Here is a 22166-nt window from a genome sequence, read left to right as displayed (position 1 = left end):
AGCTATTTTGGGCAGCCCAAGGCACCCCAGCTGTCATGCTCTCTGCAGCACAGTGCACTGGGGCAGGGACTTGGGTACTGCCCTCAGCAGCATTAGGGGAGGTGCACGTGCTTCCTGTGAGGTGCCCAGCAACCCCTTTGCCCCCCGCACCTCGGAGAGAGCCCCATCCCAGGGACCAGGCAGAGCTGATATGGGTGATGCTGAACCCATCCAGATGGCTCTGTGCCTCCCAGCCAGGTGCGACCAGAACAGAAGGAAGAACAACAGCCTCGGGACCTGAAGCCAAAGTACAGGCTCCTAGCAGTGAAACCCTTGTCTGTACCCAGGAATTTCCCTACCAGCCACACCTATCTGTGGTGTGAGACACAAAACCTGTGCTGTGTGTGCAGCCAAAGAAGGCTACAGAGAGGGCACAATGGGGCATTGTGGGGGCCAGCTTCAACCCTTGTGGCTGCTGTCCCCCTGGGCGTTCACACCCATCAGCTTTCCCCAGGCTGACTGGATGGATCCTCCGTCAGGGAATTTTCCTAGGTCACTAGCAGGCACGAGAGTGGAAAGTTCCCAGGAGCTGTGTCTGCTGGGGACACAGCTCCTTGTGGCCAGGAGCTTTGATGCCTGTGGCATTTCCTCCCATCTCCGAGGTCACTTGCCTGTGCTGGCACTCACCCAGGCTGAGGGCACTCAACAGAAGCCTGGAGCTGGAGAGGGTGTGAGCTGCTGGTGAAGCACGGCAGGGGCAGGGGGTGGGGAGCTAAGCCCAGGGCTGGGTAAGGGGCAGCCCTTGCCACAGGAGGGACAGGAGTCCCAAGATGCAGGAGACTGCCAGAGCAGGAGCATGGCACTGCCCCCACAGCATTGCAAATACATCAGGTCTATGCTGGGGAGAAAGGCAGCTCTTACGAGGTGGCTTTAAATTGCTGGCAAATCAGGGACAATTTGGGGGGCTTTCTGAGAGCTCCAATACCATCATGGGACCTTTTGGGTGGGAGAATGACATGCTGTCCTAGAACAGTGCCTTTAGCCATGTCAGGCAGGAGGGGGATGACATGCCGGAGAGAAAAGAAAGATGTGAAAGCTGGAAGGACAAAACATGAGCTGGTGGCTCTTCTGTGGCACTTCCCCAGCTCCTCTTGCAGGGTTCTTCCTGGTAATGTAGGGCCAGCTGTGACATCCCCAGAGCGGGCATATCCAGTCTGTGTAAAGATTTCTACCCCACTTCTTCCAATCCTGACAACAGAGGTTGTTCCCCACCAGCTCACTCCCTCTCCAGGTGCCAGTGCTCAGGTGGGAAGCTTGGGGACCAGCAGGAGGGTCACCCCAGAGTGTGTGGTTCCCTTGTCTCTGCAGTTCCTCAAGCAGCCTAATGCTGACCTGCAGATTTTGGTGAAGTACCATCGTGCCAAAGCTGAATTTTGACCTCCCCCTGCCTCACACCCCAGAACTCATGCAAGCACTGAGGGTGTGATCCTGGATGGGGAGAGTAGGAATCCCTCAGATCTGCAAGCAGGATCCCACTGTGGGAAGACCTCGAGGCCAGATCCAGAGCTGGTGGTGCTGGAGGCTCACAGTGCTCAGGAAGTGCTTGGGACAAAACTCCAGGGTCCCCCTGGGGAGGTGGACAGCCAGCCTCCATGTCAGGAACACAGTGGGGACAGCATTAAATCCTGCCACTTTTAATGCACCCCTAAACTCAAGGTCAAGCTCCTGGACCACGTCAGGGCTCCAACCACTTGGGGATCACCATAAGCCCGTGCTGCTGGCCTGGTGCAGGGGAAATCTTGAGAGATTGTTGTGGTGTTTCCACCGGCCCATCCCTCTCACAGGTGCTGGGAGCTGGCATTTCCTCCCCACCCTTCACCCCTCTGGATCCCTGCCCGCATTTGCCCGCAGTTTCCCAGGCAACAGCACCCATGGAGATACAAGAGGAGAGGCCGTGCTGTCTAGGCAGCGGTGCCACCAGCACGTTGACCCATGTCCCCCACGGAGTTGGCGCTGACTCCATGAGGTCACTGCACCTGCCCGCAGAAACAGAAGCTTCCAGCCCCACAGATTTGAATGGCACTGGGGAAGGGGTGCTGTGGCATCACCCCCACCACTGTGCAAGGATTTGGGGACACTGTGACATCTGCCAGCCTGGGGAGGGATGGTTAGGAAAGAAAGAGAGGGGTTCCCTGAGGGCGGGAATGGGGGAACGATTGCTACCAGATAGGGAGAGATGGATGAAGTGGGCACTAGCACAGGCTGGAGCACCTCTCCTAAATCCCTTTGGCACTGCAGCCTCTCACCTCACAGATCACTTTTGGTCTCTGTTCCTGCTGCGTCTCTGGGCACCATGAGACCCCAGGAAAGCCCTGACCAGCACAGCAGGACCGCAGCCAAAGCCAAGGGTACACAAAGCGCCTAGGCTCTTGGTAAGGAGGTGTTTGCACCCAGGTGCAGGGTGCTAAAAGGGCACTGCAGCATCTTGCAGGCTGCAGGGGGGAAGGAGCAGCCCCTTGCTGACACTCCTGGGGGTTACAGGACCCCTCTTTTCTCTTTCCCCACATCAAGCGCACAGAAAGGCAGAGAGATCCTGAGGAGAACGTTTGAAAGCATGAGTTTCATCCGTTGAAATACATCCCTTAAGGATCTAGTCTGTAACTCCACGGCTGGCAGCTCCTCTCCAAAGCCCAGACCCTGGGGCAGGGGTGCGGGTTGCAGCTGAGTTCTGGCTCTGACACAGGGCGCTGGGTGTGGGGTGCTGGATTCAGGTGCTGGGTGCTGGATTTGGGCTGCAGGGTGGGGTGTGAGGCCGCAAGCAGCCAGGAGGGAGGGTGCCAGTGAGAAACCTGGCTCCTGGTGCAGAGCACGTGTGGGTGCTGGGAGGGCGTCGGAAGACACGAGCACCCGCCTGAACTGCTGCCTTCCCCTTCCTGCTGTGGGAGCCCTGACTTTGGCTTTACCACATGCAAAACGAAAGCAGTGCTGGCACATGACCGTGCTGGAGCCGTCTCCCATTCTGCAGCCCAGCACCCTGGTGAGTCTGCTGCGGTGGGGCCTAGACAGACACCCCTGGGGCACCCGTCCCATGGCTGCCCCACCTCCACCCCGTCCCGGCGGAGGATTTCCTTAACCAGGCAGCAAACCACAAGGACAGCAGGGATCCGTGGAGACCCGTAAGGCATGCTCCCCGAGTTGCTTGGAACACCAGGAACACCAGGGGGTCAGCCCTGAGATGGGGTGCAGGGCTGCGGAGGTGGAGAGGACAGGAAGACTCTCAGTGGGTGAGATGTGGTAAGGGCTGTGCTGTTTGTGTACTTGGGCTGTATTGTTTGTGTACTTGGGCTGCTGAGCTGTGGAGGCAGAAAGGACAGGAGAACTCTGAGAGGGCGAGATGTGGGAAGGGCTGTGCTGTCGGTGAACTTGGGGTGCTGAGCTGCACCCCTGCCACGCTCCCCAGCAGACGCCCTGAAGCCCCGGGGTACAGCACACCCCAGGAACTGGGAGAGATCCAGGAAGCAGGGCAGGGTGCCGGAGTGCAGGCACCCGTCCCAGCACGTGGGAAGCCCATTGGGAAGGAGAGGAGAGGGGAGGGAGGGGAGGCCTCGGCGAGGGGCCAAGCAAGGGGCGGCCCCTGGCGCACCCTTCATGCATTACTGGAAACATCTGGCCAGGGATGTGGGGGCGTGCACTGGCTGCACACACATGTGTGCACATGCACAGGGGTATGGGCACACATGCACACACACACATGTATTTATGGGTACGCACATATCAGTACACGCATCCACACCTGTGTACACTCATGTTCACATGTGCATACGCGCCCATACATGGGTACATAAGTGCCCATACATGTGCAGACACACATGCGCAGATGTGGATGTTTGCACACACATGCAGATGCAAACATGTACAACCACATGTAGACACACACTTAGATACGTGGGTGTGAGTGTACAGATTTGCCTGCACACACATGTGTACATCTGCCAGCAAGCAGTGTGCACAGGCATGGGCATATCGTGTGTGACCCACTTATGTGCAAGAGACCCCCATACATGTACAACACTCACACTAACCTCACACATCCTGGCTTGAGCCTGTGCCCATCCTACTGCCCGGGATCACCATGGCGCTGTGCCCTGTGTGCACAATGCGTGTTCCTCTGCGTGTGAAAACCTGTGTGTGTAGGGATGCGTGTGTGCCCAGTAGGAGCCTGTGTGTGACCATGTGTCCCATATATGTTCACACGTGCCATGGTCTCGGGCAAGCCTGCATATGGCCCTCTTTGTCCACATTTCTGTGGGCTGCATGTGGGCTCCTGATGCCCATGCGTGCCCAAGTGTGCCAAGTGCACGGTGTGCCCGTGCCGTGCCCGTGTGTGCAGCATCCCCGCGTGTGCTGGTGTGCGTGTCCGTGTGCGCCGCGTGTAGCCGTGTGCCCACGCGTGTGTGCCACACGCACCCCGTGTGCCCGCGGCACCGCGTGCGCCCTCGCCCTCCGCGGTGCCCGCCGTGCCCGCGGCGCGCCGAGCCGAGCCGAGCCGAGCCGAGCCGCGCTGCGGGAACGGGTGCGGGTGCCGAGGCGGGGCGCTGGGGAGCGCGGCGAAGCGGGGCGGGGGGGGAAGCGCGGCGAAGCGGGGGGCGGAGCACGGCGGCGGGGGCGAGAGGCGGTGCCAGCCCCCACCGACCTCCAAACTTTCATTAACTCGGTGGCAGCACCGGCGGCGGCTACGGGCCTGGTACGGCACCGGCACCGGGCTGGGAGCGGCGCCCCCGCGGGCCCACGCGGCGCGGCGGGAGGGGCCGGGCGGCGGAATGGGCACGGTAAGGGGCGCGCACCTCCGCCGGCACCGGGCGCCCGGCCCGTCCGGCGGCCGCAGCAGCGCTGGGGATGGGACGGGAGAGGGGCGGGTGGGCTGCCGGAGAGGGGCGGGAAGGGGACGGGGGTGGCGGGGGTCTCCGGAGCGGCGGGGTCGGGGGCATCGTGGGAGGCACCAGGAGCGGCCACCCGTCAGGACAGTGTCGGGAGCGGGATAGCGGCATAGCGGGATGCGGGGCGGTCCCGCATCTGTTGCTCTCGCGGCGGCGCGGTGCCGGGGGAGCGCGGGGCCGCCGCGCGCCGAGCGGGACCGCCGCCGCCGCACCCGGGGAGGACGGCGGGCACCGGGGCGGCCCGGCCCGGTGGCGGGGCGGGGGGGCTGGCGGTAATTTTCCACGGGCATGTGCCGGGGCGGGGCGGCGGAGCAGCCACCACGTGGCGGCTGATGTAACCGCGCCCCCCCCCCCGCCGCCGTTCTGCACCGGGCGGCGGCGGCGGCTGCGGGGGGGGAGCCGGGCGGCGGGCGCGTCGCGGCGGGCGCTGCCCGCGGGGCCGCCGCCGGAGCCGCCCCCGCGGGGCGGGAGGGGGAGCATGACGGCGGCAGGCCGGCCCGCTGCCAGCCTCCCGCGGGCGCCGGGGAAGCCCGGTTGCGGCGGGCCCGGCGGATGCTGCCAGAGGAAATGGCCTCGCAGGTGGCAGCGGCTGCACCGGTGCTTCGGGATGCCCACCCGCCGGGCGGAAAGGGACACTCCATCCTCTGGCCTGACATCCGTGGCCTTCCCCTGCGTGCCGTGGGCTGCCTCCCCCGCCGATCTGTGACACCCCTGTGGGAGCCCCTGTGTGTGCTCAGGTGTCCCCCGTGCCGTCTCTAAGTACACGAGCTGCCCTGTCCTCCTGTCTGTCATGGCATCACTCAGATCCGGGAGAGCCACCAGTAGACTGAATCCCTCTCCTTGCCGGGTTGTCCCAGGCAATGCTGCATCCTCGGGCATCCCTGCATCCGTCCCAATGCCACCCCGCTGCTGGCTTTACCCTTGCTCCACGCTAGGCTGGGAGCCAAGGCCAGTGGCATCTATGCACTCATGGAGCCTTATCAGCGCCTGGCAGACCCCGAGGGGAGTGGCAGCCGTCCAGCCCTTTGGGCACTCTTCTCTCCCAGGATACCGAATGAGTCCTCAGTCTGAATTCAGGGCCGCAGGGCGGGCAGCTTTTGGCTGGCTGGTGATAGGTGTGTGATGAGAGGTGAAGTCTGGCCACTGATCCTGCACCTCCCACCTTTGAGAGATCCCTGTGCCGTGCAAGGAGTCAGGCTTGTGTCAGCGATGACATCTCCACTACACTGGAAATGCAGCCGCTTCTGGAGAAGGCATTGGTGGTGGGATGTGGTATCTGTTGGCAGCAGCCTGTCTGCGCTGGAGGGGCTGGGGGCTCGCCCCACATCCCCTAGCTTCCTGCCCCTTATCTCCACTGCCCATTCTCTCTCTCCGTGACTTAAGGGCCTCGTTCACTTCTGCTGATCACTTCAGACTGATGGCAGCCTGGGGATAGGCCCTGGGGTGTTTGACTGCTGCTGGTGTGGTCAGGGAACCTAGGTGGGGGTCGGGGTCCTTCAGCCACCAAGGGCACCAAGCGCTGGTGTGGGTTCTGCAAACACCGGTGTTGTTGCACAGACAATCAGATCGGTGTTTTGCAAGACCGTCTGTCCCTCCTGGCGAGGTCAGGCCTCAGTGTTCCCCTGGGGCCTCCAGCAGCCCCTGGCTGGGGCAGGGGTAAGGGCCAGGGAGGCAGATGCCCGTGCCCTGTTCGGCAGCACCTGGCACCCGGCAGAGCCCAGCGGCTCGGCCCCCCTGCGCTGCACGTGCACGAGATGCACCGGGGCAGAAGGCAATCGTTTCCCATCTGTGTCCTGCGCGGCAGCTGAGCCCTGTGCTGGCCCCGCTCAGCGCCCAGTCCCGGCGCTGTCGTGTGCCGCAGCCACTTCAGCTTCAGCTCTCGCTGGGGGAGAGCTCAAGGGGCCCCCGCTCCTGCCTGCGGCCCCCGACACCCACCTACTGGGGGGCCAGCAGCCAGCTGCCCGCAAGGTCGTCTGTCCACACCGGGTAAATCTTTAACTGCTTCTTGGGAAACACCTGGGAGCCGCTGCTCCTGTGGGTGCCAGGGGGTTCAGAGACCCTGGAGGGGGTGGGAGCCAGCAGGAAGAGACCCCGCCGCCAACCCCCCCAGCCGTGGGCCCGGTGTCCTCCACCAGCCCCACTACCCAGTGGGCAGGTACAGGGGAGCAACTCGTCTGGCACAGTCGCCCGGTTCCTGAAGGGAGGGGGAGGCCTGGGGCGGGGACGTGCCCACCCCACGAGTCACGTCTCTCTTGGTGTCTTCTCCCCTCTGCCCAGCTTGCTCTGACGGTGGATTGAAGCACAGTAGTGCTGGTGGCGCAGCCAGCGTGACGGAGAGCGGGCAGGCGAGGGACCCTGCACTGGGCAGCCGGCACCGTGCTCCAGCCTCCAGGAATGGCCGATAAGTGCAGCGAGGGGCTGCTGGTAAGTGCTGGGGTGGAGGGAGCGGGCTGGTGTACGCCACTGCCTCGGGAACCGCAGAGGTTGAGACACCGGGGTTCCTGTAGGGCTTGGTGCCGTCCTGGGGCCCCCAGTCAGGGCTGTGCCACCCCGGTGCTCCCCTGGCATGATGACTGTCAGGCTGATGCTCTCTCTGCTGCCTGTGGGGCTCCTTGGGTGCGGTGTCTTGCTGTGCCTGGAGATGCTATCGCCCATCACACAGGCGCTCTGCCCAGCCTTATCGTCTGCCCCAGCTCTCCAGGCGGGCGGCTCCACAACCTACTGTTGGCGAAGGGTGCAGGGGCTCCTCCATGCCAGGTGCCCCCAGAGGGGCATGGATGTGGCTGCTTCCCCTCCATCCAGCGGGCTCTCCCAGACTGGGCTGGTAGGATGATGTGCAGGCAGAGCCAGGTTTCTCCAGGCACCGGTGTAGTGCCTGACCCTCCATCCTCACAAGCGACGCGTTGCAGGATGCTGTGGGCTGCCCTGCACTCACCTGCACCAGGGATGGCTTCGGTGTTCCAGGCAGATGCAGGATGTGGCCGCTGCATGTCTTTGTCAGAGGGCTGCAATGGCCCTGTGCTTGTGGCAGGTCTGCTGTGCAGTGAGGGGTTTGGGAGCCCCGAGCTCAGGTTCCCATGACAGGCTGTTGTGCTGTGTTGGGCAGGTGAGCCCAAGCTGGGCATGGCTTTTTCCCTTTTTCCCAAAGGATGGGAGCTGAACGCTGGGATTGACACGGTCACCAGGCCCTCCCCTTCCCGGGGGGCTTCCTGAAATAGCTGCACACTCCAGCCGCAGGGCTGGGAGCCAGGATTTGCCTGGGAAGCCAAGAGCCAGGGGAGCGGCATGCTCCAGCAAGCGCTTTCAGTGCACTCGCGTGCATGCGGCTTCTCCGCTTGTGTGTCCCAACGTGGCCCCACGGGCTGTGCCTGCAGTGGGGAGCCCAGCACCCATCCTGCCACAACAGAGAAAGGGGTCAGGGCATCTGGTGGGATAAGAAGGCAGATCTCTCCTGGAGAAGCCCCATGCTGGGAACAGGGAGGTGCTGAAGATGTATCTGGGCACGATCAGGGGTCTGTCGTGGGGATGCACTCCCGCACGTGGTGTTTGCCATGGCTCTGTGCTGCTTATGTTTTCTTGCCCTGGCCAGAGCAGTCAGCATCGCACCAGGGTGAGGGCTGAGCCTGACATGGGCAGCAGGGAGCCAGAGATGGGAGTGCCCACCCTCTCCCCAGTAAATCTTTAACCTGCTTCTCGGAAGTACCTGACCAGCCCACCCCAGGGCCAGGGTGTCAGACGCAACAGGGTCTGACATGTGCTGTGTTGGCCACCCTGGCTCTCAGCCCTCTGTTTACAAAGTGGAAGGATACCTCTGCACGGGGATGGAGTGTGCTGCCATGGGGGCTGCAGGGGGAAGGGCAGGTCCCTGTGAAAGCATCTCTCCTCCTAGAGCATCCCTGCATCCTGAGAACCTCAGGAGGAGCTGCAGCAGGCCACGCACTGGCTACTGAGCTGCCTGGGTCCCCGGGGAAGGGAGCTAATTTCCTTGGCCTGTCTCCAGGGCCCTGCCAGTAACCTGGCAAAACTTGGTCCCTGCCTGTCCTCGTGTCCCTGCCTGCAGGTGCAGCTCCCACCACCACCACCACCACCCCCAGCCCTGTCAGGCTCCCGCCATGCAACCACTGCCCAGCACTGTGTGTGCAGTCTCTGGGGCCAGAGGGGTTTGCAGTGGGACCTGGAGTGCCCGCTGTGTCCCACCTGGGGAGGGACCGGGGTGATGCAGGCAGCAACTGGGTGATGTGCAGTGTGCCTCAGTTTCCCCACCTGAGTGCTGGGGCCTGGGGAACGGCAGTGCTGTGTCCTGCTTTTGTAGGCTCTGTGTTTTGTGAGCACCCCTGTGAAGCTCTTAAATGCTGACTCCAAAAGAGCAGGCAGGAGTGAGGGGAACACTACTGTTCCCAAGCCCCACAGATATCCTGACAGCAGATGCCCAACGGGGTGCAGGGCACCTCCTGGGGCTGGATCAGTCCCTGTGTGACTGGGCAGAGTGAGTCCCTGTGGGGCCACACGGGGAGCAGGGAGGGTCTGACAACCTCTCCCTTTCTGGCCTTTAAGGACACTTTGTTTTGTTGTTCTCAGGGTGCTTTGTTCAGGCTCCAGCATTGCCAGTGGCTCCTGACTCCCAGGGCTGCCTTTGCTGGCACGGCTGGGCAGCCTTTGGCCGCAGGGTGCCCAGCTCAGGTAGGCTCCTACTGTCACCCGAGGCTACCCTGGCTGGACACTGGGGTGCTGCTCCCACTGACCTGCTGGGGGTTAAGGGCTGGGGGGGCTCTGCCTGTCCCAGACACCCCCAGCAGCGCAGTGCCACCGGCCAGCAGCAGGAGCCGCGGAAGTGGCTTTTGGCTGCAGGAGCCCTTCCCGGAATACCAAGGGGCAGTGATGGGGGGGCCGGCGGGGGATTTTTCTGCCTGAACGCCCTGGGAGAATCATGTCTGCCCTGGTAGAATGGGGCCAGAGAAAGGAAAGGAGTCAGGAAGCACTCAGCTAGGGGATGTTGGCCCTAGGGCAGGTCTCTGGGTATCATTCCTGCCCCTGTCACCCTGCAGCCCTGTCAGGGGGCAGTGATAGGGGCTGGAAGACCTGTGGCCATACCCCATGCCCCCATCACCTCCGTGTCTAGTTCATCCCCAGCAACACCAGCCAGCCAGGGTGGGTACCAGAATGCCAGGGAAGGTGAGGGTCCCAGTGCAAGCCCCTCGTTTCCAGTGGTGTGTCTCCATGCAGCTGGCTGGGCTGCCAAGGGAGCGGCACTTTGCTCCCACGGGCTGCCACAGGGCCTGGCATCCCCAGGATGGGGCTGTGGGTTCTGCTGTGCCATGCTCAGGCTACTGTGGGGGACTTGAGGGGCAGCATACCCGGGACAGGACATCTGGTGGTAGCACGCAGGTGGCCCAGGCACCAGGTGATGCAGCTGAACCAGGGCACAGAGGGATGCTCACAAGGTGCCCAGACACCTTGCGGGGTGTCTGGGCACAGAGGTGCCTGGTTGGCATGTGTAGGGCAAGACTGGGCTGGGGTCACTGGGGCTGGTACAGCATGGGATGGCTCTGGGCTTGCACTGTGGGCCACAGTTGGGTGCTACCATCCCACGGGTGGGGCACGTCCCAAGCTACTGGGTGGCTGGTGCAGGAGGGGACAGGGACACGCACTGGGTGCTGGCATGGGGGGTTGGGCGCCCGCCCCGCACACGTGTGCTGTTCACGTGTGCGCCCACGGCCGCCGCTGCCCGGACCCCAGATGGTCTCCCGAAAGCGCTGGCCCGTCCCCCCGCCCTCCGTGCGCCATCATGCCTCACTGGCGCCTTGGCCACACTCCCCAGTCGGGACACAGGGCTGGGAGCAGCTGGAGAACCCTGAGCCTGGCTGCGGGGCACCCTGAGCCTGCCCTCCTATGGGACACAGCACCCCACCAGAGTCCCACCCCGTGCTGGCACGGGGGTGAGCAGGGAGGTTGTGGGGTGCCTGGGCAGCGGAGGGGTCGTGGCACAGACCTCCTGCCAGCCAGATGGTCCCCCTCGGGGCACTGACCTTGTGAGGGTTGCCATGGAGACCCCACGATGTCGCCAGCAGTGTGACGTTGAGTGAAGTAGCATGGCACCAGGTTGGGGATGTGCCAGCAGACAGGCTTGTCCCTGTGCCCCTATCCCCAGGCGGGACCGTGCCCTGTCCCTGAAGCCCTTGAGTGCCCAGTTTTGTGGGTAGGGCTGGACAACTGCGTGGATGATGGGCAGAGGGGCAGGAATGCATGTGTGGGGCAGGGGGTGATGGGGCATGGGAATGGGGGGCTCTGAGGGAACATGTCCCTCTACCCTGCTCCGAGAGCAGCTCCTGGCCCCGGACAGACGGGCAGCAGTGCCCACGGGGAGGGCAGTGCTGCCTGCTGGAGCGTGTGGGGCTGCGAGCAGCTGGACCCTGCTAATGAGGCCTCATTAAGTGGGACAGGACTGAGCCTGCTGTGCAGCCTGCGCTGTCTTGCCCTGCCTGCGCCAGCCGGGGAGGGCACCTGGCTCGTGGGGGTACAGCTTGTGGGGGTGCCTGCGGTGTGGGCCAGGCGGGGATGGTGCCGGGGCAGGTGGCGTGGTGGGGCGCCGGTGCTGTGTCGGGACAGGCGACGAGGGGCCGGGCCTGGCCAGGAGGCAAGCGGGGAGCAGTGCCAAGCACTGGAGGCAGTGGGCGGGGGAAGGCGGGAGGGTGGGCGGCTGCTGCGCCGGAGCCCGAGGTGCCAATGAAGCTGGGGACTCACCAAGCCATCCAGCCTGGGCCCCCGGATGGCAGCTGCGAGCAGCGGGGCCCCCTTGGACCCTCTCAGCACGTCAGTGGGCAGGTGAGAGCAGGGTCTGGGGGGCAGAGCGGGGGGGCCAGGCTGAATGGTGGCTGTGCCAGTGCTGTCCCCCCACCACCATGGCTCTCTGAGACCCTTTAGTCTGGCTTCGGGGTGATGGCTCTGCAGTGTTGAGCCACAGCTGCAGATTTGCACCATGGCATGCTGGAGAGGTACCCCCAAACCCTACAGCCAGGGATGTGAGGTGCTCCAGGGGAGGGAGGGCACAGCATGGCACCAAACCCCTCCACGGCCTCACGTGTGCCGGGAGCAAGAGGAGATTGTCTGACAGTTGTTTGTTTGTTGACTCTGGAACCTACTGATTTTGCAAAAGCACCTGTGCTGCAGGGGAAGAGCATAGCAAAGATCCTCCTTCTCCCCTCCCCATCCTCTTACCTTCCATGGGCATCGGTGAGCAATGTCAAAGCTTGCCTTGGTTCCCCGGGGCAGCACTGGTGCTGCTGTGGGTGGCTGGCAGAGCACATTTAGGGCTGTCACTGGGGCTGGGCAACCTCCTGCACTGAGAGGTCGTGAGGGCTGTAGAACACTGCTGGGAGGTCCTGGGATTTGGACATCTCCCTTGTCACTGCATCACCCCAACCCTGGGAGTGCCCCCTTGCCTGTGCACCGATGGATGATGCTGCCACTGCCCAGGCCATGCCAGGTGCCTTTTCCCTCACAACATGCCTCTGCTACACTGGGGCAGGGGCAAACATGGGACTGGGCACCAAAGAGAGAGCAGGGAGGGTTAGGATGTGCCGGTGGGGCTGGCAGAACCAGGATGGGAAGGCTGGCAGAGCACAGCAACCTCTCATGCAGGGCTGACGCTTGTGGATTCATTACCCCATGTGCCAGGGACAAGGAGTACAGGGGCTGACTATAGGGCCCCCAGCACCCAGGATCAGTGGACAGCCAGCAAGGGCACCCAGGACACCCCTTTTCTAAGTGACTCCGTCTCACCACCCCTGGGGCCCCCACCTCAGGCTGGGGTTCATCTGCCCCAGGCATCCTGCCCCCCCACTTTGTTCCCCTTAAAGAGCCACTATTGTGGCAATGATGAAATTAGCATCTGTTTCTATCTTCCAGCAGCCCCTGCCTAACCTAGTCATGACTTTGTTGCCATCGCCATGGCAGTGACCAATGACATCAGGCTGATGACATAAGGGAATGACTAGTACCCTGCACTGGCATTGCAGGAGCAGACCTGACACCCCAGTAGGAGGTTGGGTGGAAGAATTGGGTGTCCCTCACTGATTCAGGGGGGCTGGATAAGGCTCATTCCTCACAGAGTGCCTCTGTTGGCTGAAATACCCTGGTGTGGGCAGTTTGAATGGGGGGAAAAAAAGAGGAGGGGGATCATGCTGGAGATGCCTCCCATGAGGACATCCCCTTCCAGCATAGACCCTGCCACCACCACAAACTTCCCAGCCATAAATCAGGGCCCCTTAGGGAAGTGGGGGGCATCCGGGCACCCCAGCCAAGCTGTCATTGTGTGAGGCAATGCTGCTTAGCATGAGAAAGGCTTTGGTGCCAGGCAGGGTGATGGATGATGCCTGCTTTGCTGGGCTGGGGAAGTTTTGTCTATGGTGTACTGGGGGTTCCCTGGGGAAGGGGGAGGAAGGATGCCCTGGGCACTCCGAACATCCCCTTTTGGGGCGTTTTGGATCTTCCCTTTTGGAACGTCCCTTTTGGGGACATTTGGGGTGCCTGGGGGACCTTTCCTCCCCCCTGATGTTACTACCCAAGCCAGCATCTTTTGGAGCTGCATGGGATTACATGCATGGAAAATTTGGGGCCTGGGAGCAGGACCTGCTCCCCCCAGGGACTACATAGTTGCTGGGTGGCAGCTCTGGCTTTGCTTCCCAGCTCTGTCCGTTTCCCACAGCGGGGAGAGGGGGGGGAGTTTCATCTTCCCAGATGTCTGGGTTCTCTCTCTCTGTCCCCCCCCTTCTTTTACCATGTGGGGTTGGTAGGGTGGTTAATGAGTGTAAAGGAGAGGGTGACCTTCCTAGATTTGGGGAGGGGGGGGTTGGTAGCAAGCCGATGGGTGAGCATGCAAGTGTTTGCGCACGTGTGCTTGCTTGTGCATGCATGGACACACATGTGGCTGCCCCCTTATTGGGGACAAGTGCACCAAAGCCCAGTGCTGCAGGAAAGGAGGGGGGAGCAGCAGAGGCCTGGCTGTTTCACTGCACTGGTGCCAGACGGCTCAAAGTTGGGACGCCCCATCGGGCATGGGGGTGAAGCCGTGCCAGGGTCACCGGAGCAGAGCAGTGACTTGGGACAGGGACGAGGTTCCCTTTGGGTGCCAGGGCTCCAGGCTCAGCCAGGACTATGCAGTGTCTGTGGTCCCCCCACCAGACCCTTTGTCAGGGAAGCTGGAGCATTGCCCCCCCTCCTGCTGGCTGTGCTGCTCATTAGGAGCCTCGTTAGTGTGAGCAGCTTAATCAGAGGCTTCCCAATCAGATCAGTCTGCTCGAGTGGGCAGTGTGCCCTGGCACAGGGACAGTGCCAGTGTCCCGTCCCCTCCGCCTTGGGGACCCCTTAGCCCTGCTGCTGCGTGGCACCCCACAATAAGGACCTCCCCTGGCAGGGGGCTCCCCCAGCACCCGGAGCTGCTGTGAGCTCGTTTCTGATGGACCCTTTGCTCATGGAGTCAGGCGTGGGCACTCCAGCTCCCCGGCTGGGCGCCACAGCGTATCGCCCCCGTAGCCCTGCCCGAAGTGCCCACTGATCCCCCGTCTCCCCTCTCGGCCGGCCCCGTGCCCCTGCAGCCCCCCCGCGGCCCGCGGCGCGTGCGGGCCCCGCTCGCAGCAGATGGCTTTGTTTGGCAGCGCGGTGCCGGAGTCGCTGGGCATCACGTCCCGGCTGCGCCGGCCCTAATCAAATGATACGGTTAGGTGCACTGCGCCTGCTGCCTGCACCCCACCGGCGTGAGCAGATACAAAGTGACGGCTCCCATTTGTGGCCCACTCACTGGCAGCCATCGTGGGGGGCACGCGGAGTGGGAGGCAAGGGCGGGAGGGGGGTAGCATGAGTGGGCGTGGGGGTGTCTGTGGTGACAAGACTGGCACTGCGGAGCTCCAACGTGCTCCTGGGGCTGCCAGCACCTTGTGCTGCTCCTTTAGGGTTGTGGGTTCTGTGGAGCTGCAACCAGCACCCTCACCCCACGCACCCATCACCTGGCTTCAGGTGGGGAAGGGAGGGCTTGGGGCACCCCTGCACCCCAAAATGCCATCTGCCCTCAGCCCAACCTTGCTAGAGCTGCAGTGTGCAGGCAGGACATTATTACGAGCCCAGCCATGGGGTGATGGGTGCCATCCCTGCCAGGGGTGACGAGTGCTCATCCCGGTTGTTGTTGTCCTCCTCGGTGTGAGCTCACATTGTGCCGCAGGCTGCACAAAGAGCTCTTTCTTGCCCCCTTCTGCCCTCCCCCGTCCCCTGCAGTGAGGGGCAGCTGGGCAGTGGGGCTGTCCATGCAGGGGACCCACCTGCATGGGACGCCCCGTGAGCTGCCCCGAGCATGGGTGCTGCACCTTGCCGGGTGCTGAGCGGGCGGCAGGACCCTGCAGGGTGCCTTTTCTGGGAAGGCACCTGGCCCCCTGCCTGCTCTAATCACTGCACCTCACTTCCCATTGAGGGGAGCTTCTGATTCACGCCGGGGGTCCCGCAATTCCTACCCCAGCTGTGGGCAGTGGCCACCCAGCAGGACCTCTCTCGCTGGGCGCGGGGAGGGGGGGCTGGAGAACAGAGGGCCCTTTGTGCTCAGGCGCCCGAACCTGCTTTGTATGAGTTGCAGACTCTTCCTTCGCTGCAGCCGGGCTCCGGGCAGAGCCATTCATCGCGGGGGGGGGGCAAGGGGGGGCCACCACCGCTGCCCTCCCCCTCCTTGGCACTGCCTGTGCGTGGCGGGCGGCGGGGGCTGGCGTGGGGGTGGGATGGGGAAGGATGCCGGGGACCACCCAGCCCCGCTCAGTGGCTGTCACCCCTCCGATGGAGCTGGCGGGGGGGTCCCCAATTTACACGCTCCGCGGCATCTCTCCACAGAATGGCGCCGTGCCCGGGGAGCGGGGCAAGCAGGACAAGAGCGTAAAGCGTGGCAACTGGGGTAACCAGATCGAGTTTGTGCTGACCAGCGTGGGCTACGCCGTGGGCCTGGGCAACGTCTGGCGTTTCCCGTACCTCTGCTACCGCAATGGGGGAGGTGGGTGTCGGGGGGACAGGGGAGCGGGGTCTCTCTGGGCAGGTGTGGGGATGTGGCCCCAGCCCCACATGATGCTTGGGGTGGTGCAGTGCACGGGGAGCATGTAGGGTCATTGCTCACTCATCCTCTGCTTCCTGCCCTCCAGGTGCCTTCATGTTCCCCTACTTCATCATGCTGGTGTTCTGTGGCATCCCCCTCTTCTTCATGGAGCTCTCCTTCGGGCAGTTCGCCAGCCAGGGCTGCCTCGGCGTCTGGAGGGTCAGCCCCATGTTCAAAGGTAAGGAGCTGCCCGTCCCTATTGGCACGTGCCAGCGTGGGATGCCTGCTGTCACGGCGCCTGGCACCTGGTATGACGCCCCACACACCATGGGGTGCACGCACACACCTGTGGCACAGCCCCGCACACGCGTGCCCTGCACACAGATCCCTGTCTGCGTTGCACAGGTCGCCTGCATGCATGTCCCGGCCACGCTGCCCATGCACACACAGCCCGCCTGGCATCCCCTGCACGCATTACACGTGCCCCTGCACACGCAGTGTGTCTCCTGCACATACCCCAGCCCTGCGCTGGCATCCACTGCAGGTATTACACACACATCCCTGCGTGTGCCACACGTGTCCCCAGCATGTCGCTCTTGCGGAGGCCACTCAGGCCCCCTGAACAAGTTGGGGGTGCCTGTGGCATGTCCAGCTGCGGGCATGCTTCTGCAGTCCTCTCCCTGGACCACAGGCAGTGGTTGTGCTGTGCCCACGTGCTTGCCCTGCCATGTCTGGACTCTGGTCCAGGTGCATCTCCTGGCATGCCGGTGTGCTCCCATGCTGCCGGCTCCCCTGGCGCATGCCTGCAGGCTGCCTGCCGGGTGATGTGCCCACATGTCATGTCTGAGTACAAGCAGCCCACGCACACTCTCCTATGTGCTCTGCACTGTGATGTGCTCAGCCTGGGGTTGCGCTTCCCTGCGTTTGTGTGGCCTCTCTCACGTGCCACCAGATAGCTGCGGCCCTAAAGTCCCTGTCGCCAGGAGTGACCCCCAACCAGTTGCTCTGTAGGGCTGCAGATCCCAAGGGTTTGCCTGCAGCCTGTGTGCATTGCCAGGGGACCCTCACCACCACTGGGCTTGTTTTGAGGTGGAGAATCCCATGCACGTTGCTCCTCACCCCTGTGCCGCAGCCAGGCGACGAGCCGCAGTGTGGCTGCAAGGCTGCTGACAGCACCGCACGCTGCCCACCCCTCCCGCGCCACAACCCCCCCGCTGCGTGCCATGCCCGTGCCGTGCCGCTGCACCATGCCGCTCACCCCTCCCCGGTGCTGTTCCCAGGCGTGGGCTACGGGATGATGGTGGTGTCCACGTACATCGGGATCTACTACAACGTGGTGATCTGTATTGCCTTCTACTACTTCTTTGTGTCCATGACGCGCGTGCTGCCCTGGACGTACTGCAGCAACCCCTGGAACACGCCCGACTGCGCGGGGGTGCTGGACGGGAACGTCTCCAGCCGCGCTGCCCTCAACCTCACCCATCTCCTCAACACCACCCAGAAGCGCACCAGCCCCAGCGAGGAGTACTGGAGGTACCAGGGAGTGGGGTGGGGGACAGGGAGCTGGTGATGGTGGGGCCCCGCTGACGCTGCTGTCCCTTTCACATGTAGGAGGTACGTGCTGCAGCTGTCGGATGACATAGGGAACCTGGGCGAGGTGCGGCTGCCCCTCCTGGGCTGCCTCGGCGTCTCCTGGGTCGTGGTCTTCCTCTGCCTCATCAAGGGTGTCAAGTCCTCGGGAAAGGTACCTGCGTGTTTCCTCTCTGGGCCCTGCCCCCTGGGTGTGGGCATGCCATCTGTGTAGATGGCCGTGCCCAGTCCAGGCACAGCCCTTCCCCTGCTGGGAATGAACCTCCCATTGTGGGCATGGCCCCACCCATTCTTGGCACAGTTCCTCCCATGTAGCCTTGGTCCCCTTCCCTGGACCATATCCTCTCTCTCTGGTCCATCACTCCACACTCTGGACCATAATCCCTCCCCCCGTCCATAGCCACACCCCTGCCCAGGCCACACCCACTCATGTGCTGCTCCACAGGTGGTGTACTTCACGGCCACCTTCCCCTACGTGGTGCTCACCATCCTCTTCGTGCGCGGCATCACGCTGGAGGGGGCTGTCACCGGCATCATGTACTACCTGACGCCCCAGTGGGACAAGATCCTCAATGCCAAGGTGAGCAGGGACGAGGGGTGGTGGGTGACCCGGGCAGAGCGAGGCTGGGGGCACAGCACTGACCATCCCACTGCCACAGGTGTGGGGTGACGCGGCCTCACAGATCTTCTACTCGCTGGGCTGTGCCTGGGGCGGGCTCATCACCATGGCCTCCTACAACAAGTTCCACAACAACTGCTACCGGTGAGCGCCCAACCACAGCACCCCCAGCCCCGCCACTGCCTCTCACATCTGCTGCCAGATCTGACTCCTCTTCCCACAGGGACAGCATCATCATCAGCATCACCAACTGCGCCACCAGCGTCTATGCTGGCTTCGTCATCTTCTCCATCCTGGGCTTCATGGCCAACCACCTGGGCGTGGATGTCTCCAAGGTGGCTGACCACGGCCCTGGCCTGGCCTTCGTGGCCTACCCTGAGGCCCTCACCTTGCTCCCCATCTCGCCACTGTGGTCCATCCTCTTCTTCTTCATGCTCATCCTCCTGGGGCTGGGCACACAGGTAGGTCATGGTGGGGCCAGCACGTTCGGATGGGATAGCACGGTGGGGCCAAGGTGGTGACACGCTGCCCCCTCTGCCCCTCATGCACAGTTCTGTCTGCTGGAGACTCTGGTTACGGCCATCGTGGATGAGGTGGGCAACGAGTGGATCATCCGCAGGAAGACCTTCGTAACGCTGGGAGTAGCTGTGGCGGGCTTCCTGCTGGGTGTCCCGCTCACCACACAGGTAGGTGACCACAGGACTGTGGTGATGGGCTGCCGTTGCCGTGGCCACCTTCATCAGCCACATCCCCAGTGTTGCCACCTAGGTGGTGGTGACAGCTAGCGCCTGGTCTTGCTGTGCCAACACTGGTGCTGGTATCCAGACTTAAGTGTCTCCTTGCTGACCCTGGCATCAGGCGTTGCTGTGCCTGCTGTGGTGGTGGTGTTTGGGCTGTGTGTTGCTGGCCCAAGCACAGCGTGGCTGTGCCATTGCCCTACCAACAGCAGTGGTACTGCTCGGGCAGCTGTGCCAACGGGTATGTCTTACAGGCGGGCATCTACTGGCTCCTGCTGATGGACAACTATGCCGCCAGCTTCTCCCTGGTTATCATCTCCTGCATCATGTGCGTGGCCATCATGTACATCTACGGTAGGTGCAGCAGCCGATCGGCCAGCAGGGCTGACACAGTCAGCCAGTGGGGAAGGGGGGGCGCTGACTTATAGCCAGTCAGCAGTTTGCTGCGTGCTAACTGGTGAGGCTGTTGGCCAGTCAGGGGAGCTGTGACCTGAGGGGCTGGTGAGTCCCACCACTAGGGATCTGGAGCTGGTGCTGGGTGGGGTGTGAGGGTGCTCAGGGTCCCACCTGGGCTCACGGCCACTTGTCTCCCCAGGGCACCGCAACTACTTCAAGGACATTGAGATGATGCTGGGCTTTCCTCCCCCACTCTTCTTCCAGATCTGCTGGCGCTTCATCTCACCTGCCATCATATTTGTGAGCATCACGACCGTGGGGCGCAGGACCATGGGAGGAGGGGGCAAGGAGCTCACTGGGACATGACGCTCCCTGGGGAGGAGGGTGCTGGGCTGCAGGAAAGCAGGGATGGGGCAGAACAGGGAGGTTGTGGGGGTGCAGAGCAGCCTGGCTTCTCCCCAGTGGCTGATCCTGCCTATCCCTTCCTAGTTCATCCTGATCTTCACAGTGATCCAGTACCGGCCCATCTCCTACAACGAGTATGTCTACCCTACCTGGGCCATCAGCATCGGCTTCCTCATGGCACTCTCTTCCGTTATCTGCATCCCCATCTACGCCATCTACAAAGTGTGCCGTTCTGAGGGGGACACACTGCTTGAGGTGGGTGGCCAGGGGCTAGACTCCCTTGTCTGTGTCCCGCCTGGGGCTGCCTGCAAGGCTGTCCCTCGCCCCACTGGAGCTGTCAGCAGTGGCAGTGTGCAGGCGGCAACCCTGGGGCAACCACATCTCTGGGCACCCCTGGAAGCTGCTGGCCTGTTGGTGCAGGCTGGGGCAAGGGAGCATGGTGGGTGCTAACTTTGCCCCCATCCTCTCCCTTTCTCTCTAGCGCTTGAAAAATGCTACCAAGGCAAGCAAGGACTGGGGCCCGGCGCTGGCAGAGCACCGCAGCGGGCGCTATGCCCCGGCGTTCAGCCCCTCCACCGAGTCCCACCTGGAGGTGCAGCCCCTGCAGCCAGAGAAGGGCCAAAGCGAGGCGGCAGCTGCATCCCCCGTGCAGGGCAGTAATGGCTCAGCCCACAGCCAGGACTCCAGACTGTGACCCCCCGCAATCCCCACACCCCCTCTAACCCCTTTCACACCTTCCGCTGGCGGAGCCTGGCTCCGGGCTGCACCGGACCACGGGGGGCTCTCAGCACCCACCCCCGAGACACCCCCACCTCCTTGCCGGTTAACCCCTCCCGCCCCCCGCCCCGTGGCGTTCGTTAACCCTCGTGTTTACGGTAACCTTTGTGCTCGACGCTGGGACAAGAGAGGAGGGGGCACAGCCCTGGGAGGGCCAGGAGCCAGAGGCACTTTGCAGGGGCCCTGTCCTGGGGGGATGCACAGGATGGGGGGGGCGGGATGCTCCCTGGCTCCCACCCCCCCTTCCCAAGCCAGGCAGCCTGCCCTGCCATGGGGCACCCTCCTGACCTTCCCGTGGGGAGGACGTGGGGTAGGACCTGGGCTGGGCATGCCGAGACTGCCTGCAGCCATCCCAAACTATGCGTGCACAAGGTCATCATGGCGCGGGTTGGCACTGCAGGGACCCCCAGCCAGGGTGATCACCCGCTGTGGCTCAGAGCCAGATGGGTCTCACAGGTGGCCATGCCCAGGGGTGATGTCAGGTGCTGGGCCGGCACAGGGAGATGGGGGGCAAGCATGCAGTTTGCACAGGCAATGGGATCTCATGGCACAAGACACAAGCACTTAGAGCACACGTGTGCACACGTGTGTGCCCCTTGCACGGTGTGGGCACGCATGTGGTGTACGTGGGCATGAACATATGCACGGTACCCCGGGGCTGTGCGGGCACTGAGCTGGTATGCTCCCCTCCGTGCACCCCTCCACCCTGTGGCCCCACTGGGGGCTCTGGGTGCCCTTTTCGGTGGCCAGGAATCGCCTGCAAAGCTGGGCACAGCCACAAGCAGCATGAGCACAGCCCGATGCTGCTGCCTGCCCCGCAGTGGGGCAGGAGGCTGGGGAATACTTTTAAGCTTGGCCGGGGGGTGACGGGGCAGGGCTGAGGTCCAGCTTTTCCTGGCAGCCCTAGCACTGGCAGGGGAGGACCCTTCATGGTGCTAAGAGGGAGCAGGATGGAAGGCCTTGCCCAGCTGCTGCTTAGCGAGAGGTACCAGTGGAGACACGAAGGGCTGCACCAGCCCACTCGCTCCGAGCCATCTGGGGATGCTCAGTCCCCAACCAGTATTAGTGGAGCAGGATGCACTGGCAAAGGCCGGGCGGTTTAAAATCTGTCTTCCAGCTCCAGCCAAAGGGCTTGGAGCTCTTGATTTGGGGTGAATGGGGTGAGACCCTTCCCACCCCGCTTGCCCCCCTCCCAGCCAGCACCCTGTGCTCCCCATGCTGCGGCCCCGAGGCTGACGCAGGGGCGCGGCACAGCTTGGCACGGTGGCGGGAGGCGGTGGGCGGTGAGCCCCAGCAGGATGTTCCAGCTCCCCGTCCCGAGCCCCCCGTCGTGCTGCGGCGAGGGGCGCAGGTTCCCGCATGGTGCCCGTGCCCTGCCCCTCGAGTCACGCCGCTGCTCTTCACCTCTAATTGTTAGCAATAACGCGCGCGTCCCCGGGCAGCGCTGCCTGTTCCAGTGTCTCCGGGCAGCGCTGCCTATGCCAGTGTCTCTCCTGGTGTAGAGTTCTAAAGTATCCTAGATTTTAATGAGATTTATATTCCTGAGGCTGTGTCCTGCTGTGCCCTTCTTTGGGAACCATGGTGGGGTGGGGGGGAGGGAGGGAGGGGCTGGAAAGTGGGGGGAAGCACATCCCGTGGGTGCAGCTCTTCTCCCCTCTAATGCA

General features: G+C 63.2%; 1 protein-coding gene across 4 annotated transcripts; it reads left to right on the top strand.

Moving 5' to 3' along the window:
* The first annotated feature begins 4733 nt into the window (after positions 1-4733).
* SLC6A9 (solute carrier family 6 member 9) lies at positions 4734-22047 on the top strand. Of its 4 annotated transcripts, none has more exons than XM_027892636.1 (14): positions 4734-4808; positions 7194-7340; positions 15783-15939; positions 16085-16216; positions 17259-17511; positions 17590-17722; positions 18014-18148; positions 18228-18331; positions 18411-18648; positions 18739-18873; positions 19179-19278; positions 19520-19620; positions 19810-19980; positions 20207-22047. In XM_027892636.1, exons 2-14 carry the CDS (start codon positions 7311-7313, stop codon positions 20417-20419), a joined length of 1902 nt encoding a protein of 633 aa, XP_027748437.1. In that variant the 5' UTR covers positions 4734-4808; positions 7194-7310; the 3' UTR covers positions 20420-22047. The 4 variants fall into 4 exon arrangements, with proteins under 4 accessions (XP_027748437.1, XP_027748427.1, XP_027748416.1 ...); XM_027892626.1 differs by lacking the exon at positions 4734-4808 and adding an exon at positions 6939-7071; XM_027892615.1 differs by lacking the exons at positions 4734-4808; positions 7194-7340 and adding an exon at positions 11638-11726.
* The last annotated feature ends 119 nt before the right edge of the window (positions 22048-22166 follow it).

This window comes from Empidonax traillii, unplaced genomic scaffold, assembly GCF_003031625.1.
Source record: "Empidonax traillii isolate 1590-97213 ecotype Southwest subspecies unplaced genomic scaffold, ASM303162v1 scaffold15:size5535645, whole genome shotgun sequence".
Taxonomy (NCBI): domain Eukaryota; kingdom Metazoa; phylum Chordata; class Aves; order Passeriformes; family Tyrannidae; genus Empidonax; species Empidonax traillii.
The sequence above is the reverse complement of the archived record's forward strand: the minus strand, read 5'-3'. Positions and strand labels throughout refer to the sequence as shown.

Bases quoted from the DNA above. Each gene is read 5' to 3' on its own strand.
- SLC6A9 (XM_027892615.1), top strand. From the start codon at position 11,640: ATGAAGCTGGGGACTCACCAAGCCATCCAGCCTGGGCCCCCGGATGGC. The intron at 17,723-18,013 runs GTACCTGCGTGT...GCTGCTCCACAG, and splicing joins GTGTCAAGTCCTCGGGAAAG to GTGGTGTACTTCACGGCCAC. The intron at 18,332-18,410 runs GTGAGCGCCCAA...CTCTTCCCACAG, and splicing joins TTCCACAACAACTGCTACCG to GGACAGCATCATCATCAGCA.